This window comes from Pteropus vampyrus, unplaced genomic scaffold (genome assembly GCF_000151845.1).
Source record: "Pteropus vampyrus isolate Shadow unplaced genomic scaffold, Pvam_2.0 Scaffold529, whole genome shotgun sequence".
Lineage (NCBI taxonomy): Eukaryota > Metazoa > Chordata > Mammalia > Chiroptera > Pteropodidae > Pteropus > Pteropus vampyrus.
Window position 1 is genome coordinate 939,497 of NW_011889310.1, and position 4,269 is coordinate 943,765.

Here is a 4,269-nt window from a genome sequence, read left to right on the forward strand (position 1 = left end):
AGGCCATTTCCTGGCGAGTATCAGCATCTCGGATGTGCATGTATGTGACCCAGGACTCCTAAACATGCCTTCAGTCAACGAGTGTTTGTGGTGATGTCCTTTATAGTGGCAGAAAGTGCAAAGCAGTCTGTGACTCTTCAGTAGGGGAGTCGGTAAATTCTGGGACAACTAACAGTGGGATACCACACAGGCAGTGAAAACTAGGATAGACGAAGATGAGCAGACACAACGGAATGTGCTTGATGTGCCGTTAATGGAGAAATCATTCACCCCGTGGAGACGTGCGGGAAAGGGCTTACAGTAGTCATTTGCCGTGGTGGTGGCATCAAGGTACCACAGCCCGGATGGCTTAAACAACAGACATGTGTCGTCTCACAGTCCGGGAGGCTGGAAGTCCAACATTGAGGTGTCGGTTGAGTTTGGCTGTTCTGAGGGCTGAGAGAAAATCTGCCTCATCCCTATCCCCAAGCTTCTGGTGGTTTGCTGGCAAGCTTTGGCTTATCTTGGATTGAAGATCTCGGCCTTCGTCTTTACATTGTGTTCTCCTGTGTGCATATCTGTCTCTAAATCCCCCTTTTATATTAGGACACCAGTCATGGGATGACGGTCCACCCTAATGAGCTCATTTTAGCTTGATTGCCTCTGGAAAGACCTTTTCATTATGGATAAGGTCACGGGAGCAAAGGCCTGGGGTGAGCAAGGGAAGGCGGCTCAGCCTGAGCAAGGGAGGGAAGGTGGGGGAGCTGGGCGCAGGGACAGGCAGGACAGTGCATAGGGAAGGGAGTGAACGCAAAGCATTTTGAAAGTGGGCATGTTTTCAGAACCGCGAGGACAGGGCCGAGGAGAGATTTTTTTTTTTTTCGCCTATAGCACCAGGTCTCCCCAGGCAGTCTCTCATCCAAGTACTAACCAGCCCCAAACCTGCTTAGCTTCCGATACCAGACGAGACCAGGCGCGTTCAGGGTGGTATGGCCGTAGACTGAGGTGAGGTTTTGTCCTTAAAGACAGGAGACTGGAGACAAACCAGAGTGGGGGAGCTCATGGCTGGAGTGCAGGATCCAAGCCACAGGCTCCATGATGGTTATGACAATGATGACAGTAAGCCCACAGGTTGTGACTGTCCTGTTAGGTGCCAGGTACTCAGCCACATGAAGACGGAGGCTCCGCTGGGTGCTATGACCAGGCCGAGGCTCAGCCCTGGGGCCCTGCTCCTCCCACTGCATAGCACTGTGCTCCAGTGAGAAAGAGCCCTCCCCCCAGCCGTCAGGTACAGGGAAGATGACAAGGACTGGGATGATGTGGTCAGACCCGCGTGATTGTGGGCCATCTCGTCATCCATCGGCACTGCCTTCTCAGCTGTGCAGTGGGGTGACAGCTACTCTGCTCCTCCCCAGTAATTTGAGGGTTGAATTCTAGGATCCGTGCATCATGCCCACCCCAGGGTCCAGCATGGGGACGGTGCGTGCATACCAGCGCCCGTTGTCCTGCTCCCGTTATTTGTTTTTCTAGGCCCCAGTCAGGGCCGGGGTGTCTGCTGACAGTGCAGAGCAGTGACGTGGGAAGGGGATGGAGAAGGATGGCATCCGAAGGACTCAGAGGAAACACCCGATAGGGTTAACTGAGGTCACAGGGTGTCCCCGGGGCCCAGCTGAGGTTGGATGCCCAGGATTTGTGCTCAGGAGCCCTGGGGGAGGTGGCAGGGAGCTCAAGAACCTGCAGCGCCTTGGGGGAGGCGGGGCCAGGGAGCTGAGCGTTCGAGTGGGCGGGGCTGGGGAGAAGAATCACAGCCCAGGAAGGTCCCTGTCTGTGCTGGGAGAGGGCAAGAACCCGCCCCCCGTTTCAAGGGGCCCTCGCCCCCTCCTCTCTGGTCCCTTGGGACTCAGGGACCTCCTTTGTTGAACTGACCATACACTATCCTGACTGCCCTTCTCTAGCTGGCCTCCCCCTGTCTCCTTGAGCTCCCCAAAGATTCCATCTGATGGAGGAGGCATCCAGTCATCAGCCCCTTCCTTTGGGCCTGTCAGCTGACTGTGTGGCCATAGAAAGCAGGAGCCAGCAGGAGCCAGCACTCTCCCCTCTTGCACCATCCCTGTCAGGGGGATTCGGGACCCCGCCCCCTCTCCTCCTCCCCCCCCGCAGGAGCTGGAAGCTTGGGGAGCAGTCAGCCCTGGGGCTTGAGCACAGAGGAATGGCATTGATGCTTATTGACCTTGGTGCTTCTGTGTTTCCGCAGGCCACCTGAGGCCACAAGATGAAATTCTCGTGCCTCTCCTTCCGGCAGCCTTACGCGGGCTTTGTCTTAAATGGGGTCAAGACCTTGGAGACGCGTTGGCGCCCCCTGCTGAGCAACCACCGGCACTGCACCATCGCCATCCACATTGCTCACAGGGACTGGGAAGACACTGCCTGGAGGGAGCTGCTGCTGGAGAGGCTGGGGCGGACCCCCGCTCAGGTTCAGGCCTTGCTTCGGCAAGGGGAGAAGTATGGCCGTGGAGTGATAGCTGGCAAGTGACGATCCTCTGAGCACTGCTAAGATACCCCCACGGGCACCCCCGGGACCACGCTGGGAGTTTTGGGGCTTGTTTGCTCTTGAACCTGTTGGGGCGGGGCTATCATTTCTTTAAACAGCACAACTTCAAAGGGACAGCAAGGGATCCCCGGCTGGGGGTTGGTGGGCTGAGTTCCTCTGACTTTGGGTGAACCCTTTCTCCACTGAGGGCCTCAGTTCCCGCTGGTGGTCTGAGAGGCAGGGGCAGGTCCACGTCTGTCTATATGTGTGTACACACACGTGTGTGTCAGTACAGACCACGAGAGGCTGCACAGCACACAGGGTCAGGTGGCCTCCGGACAGGGCGGCCTGCCTGACTTCACGCACCGGCCCCACCCCCAATGCCCATCGCATCCTGGGCAAGTCCCCTCACCCCTCAGTGCTTGAGGCCCCACATTAGCTTAGTGCTTGGGGATCTGATTGTCCGTGGGTTCCCCACAGCGGCCGGGCCCTCCTGACCTGTACATGTTGCCCTCAGCAGTCCAGCTGCGACCTGCCCACACCTGGGTGGCGCTGCCGAGGACAAGGCCCTCTCCTCTTCATTCCTCTCCCTCCCTTGGCTTCACCCAGAATTCCCTGAATGGAGTTTGGGACATCGGAGTGGTCATTCAGAGGGACCCAATTCCTTCCGTGTCCATTTGGTGATGTCAGCTCAGTCTCTGGCGGTTGTGACTTTGAATGCCCGTGTTCTGTCACAGGCAGGCCTTGCTTCATGGAAGGAAAAACATCTGTATGCTTCTCTCTTGGTGCCCAGGGCTCGTTGACATTGGGGAAACTTGGCAGTGCCCGGAAAACTTAGCTCCCGATGAGGTGGTGGAGCTGGAAAATCAAGCTCTACTGACCGACCTGAGGCAGAAGTACCTGACTGCGCTTTCAAACCCCAGGTGGCTCCTGGAGCCCATACCCAGGAAAGGCGGAAAGGATGTCTTCCAGGTCGACATCCCAGAGCACTTCATCCCCTTGGGGCAGGAGCTCTGATGAGCGAGGTCTCCTCAGAGGAAGGGTACCAAAAACCGAGCGGAAGGATGACCGTGAACTCGCCGTCATGCCGCGGACCTATAGATCAAGCTGACCTATAGGTTCAGCCTGAAGTGGCACCACTGTGGCGAGCACTCCCCGCCATGCGCTGTTCTGTGAACAGCTTTCTGCACGCAGATGCAGGGTACTTCCCTCGTGAGCTGCCCCTCTGGGCTCCTTGACAGTCTCAATGGCTTGGATCTTTAGGAAAAAGAAAACTGCCACCAAATGTCTTGGCGTTGCCACTCATTTTGGCCATGCCGGTTCCCAGGTTGTACAAAGAAATATGTTTTAAGAGAAGCGGTCAGGGCTCTGGGCTCCCTTGCACGATTCCCCACCCCATGTTCTGGTCAAACTCTTAGAACGTTTCAGCAGCACCCAGGGAGTGTTGTGGGAGGGCTGGGAGTGGGCGCCAAACGATCGCCTGAGGGCAACCCGACAGGGATGGCCTCATTCACCATGAAGGGGCCATCAGACTTGGAAACAGCACCTGTCTGTCCCAGCAAGTGTCTCTTACCCTGTTGTAAAAGTCTCCCTTGGCTCCGGAAGCCGTGTGTTACACGTCACACAGCTACATCGTGACCAAAGAAAGGTTCTGAAATACAGCTCTGATGGGAAAGTGTTGAGTAGTGTTGTTTGTTTTGCGGGCAACCTTTTATTTGGGTCACTGCTTAGCAAAGTTAGTAGTGGTTGTTAGCTGGCGG

General features: G+C 56.5%; 1 protein-coding gene and 1 pseudogene across 3 annotated transcripts in view; one reads left to right on the top strand and one right to left on the bottom strand.

Annotated features, from left to right (window-relative positions):
• CUNHXorf40B (chromosome unknown CXorf40B homolog) overlaps positions 1–4,187 on the top strand; it is a 6,706-nt gene extending 2,519 nt beyond the window's left edge. The window contains exons 1-3 of one of the 3 annotated variants that reach the window (XM_011383602.2): positions 47–692; positions 2,234–2,504; positions 3,303–4,187. In XM_011383602.2, coding sequence (XP_011381904.1) covers positions 2,252–2,504; positions 3,303–3,526 — 477 coding nt within the window. In that variant the 5' untranslated portion in view covers positions 47–692; positions 2,234–2,251 and the 3' untranslated portion in view covers positions 3,527–4,187. Of the gene's footprint in view, positions 1–46; positions 693–952; positions 964–2,233; positions 2,505–3,302 lie in introns of those variants that run through there. The other 2 variants (XM_011383604.2, XM_023525123.1) reach the window with 2 other exon arrangements.
• On the bottom strand, positions 862–980 carry LOC111733145 (annotated as a pseudogene).
• Positions 4,188–4,269: the final 82 nt, after the last annotated feature.